Consider the following 376-nt stretch of genomic DNA (forward strand, 5'->3'; position numbering starts at 1 on the left):
TAAGTCTCGCTGAATGCACTCAAAACATACAAGAACAGGTACAAACAAACAGACACCTACTCAGTGTCGCATCTACAATCCCTCCCAGAACCAAAAGTGACGCTAACAGAGGAGTCTTTACTGGAATAGTGAATTATGATTATAACTGCAAATTTACAGACCTGCATAAACATGATTTACAAAGATATGCAACAACAACAAAGAACAAAAAAAAAAGGGGTTACTCATTTCTAGAAGAGAGAAAATTAAAGCGACAGAGACAAAAAATAAAGTGTTGAGAATTTTGGAGATATAGATGAAATGCTTAGACCCTCTGTTTATTACAAACTGACATCATATGATAATATTGCAGCATGGAGCTTTCTTCTGGCTATAG

The 376-nt window shown here is 35.4% G+C and overlaps 1 protein-coding gene across 1 annotated transcript in view; it reads right to left on the bottom strand.

Moving 5' to 3' along the window:
* Window positions 1-224: 224 nt before the first annotated feature.
* Window positions 225-376, bottom strand: part of LOC107734260 (actin-binding LIM protein 1-like) — a 40,410-nt gene continuing 40,258 nt past the window's right edge. The window contains exon 24 of the mRNA XM_016546174.1: window positions 225-230. Coding sequence (XP_016401660.1) covers window positions 225-230 — 6 coding nt within the window. The remainder of the gene's footprint in view (window positions 231-376) is intronic.

The sequence above is a fragment of the Sinocyclocheilus rhinocerous genome, unplaced genomic scaffold (assembly GCF_001515625.1).
Source record: "Sinocyclocheilus rhinocerous isolate Xijiao unplaced genomic scaffold, SAMN03320098_v1.1 scaffold730, whole genome shotgun sequence".
Classification (NCBI taxonomy): Eukaryota; Metazoa; Chordata; class Actinopteri; order Cypriniformes; family Cyprinidae; genus Sinocyclocheilus; species Sinocyclocheilus rhinocerous.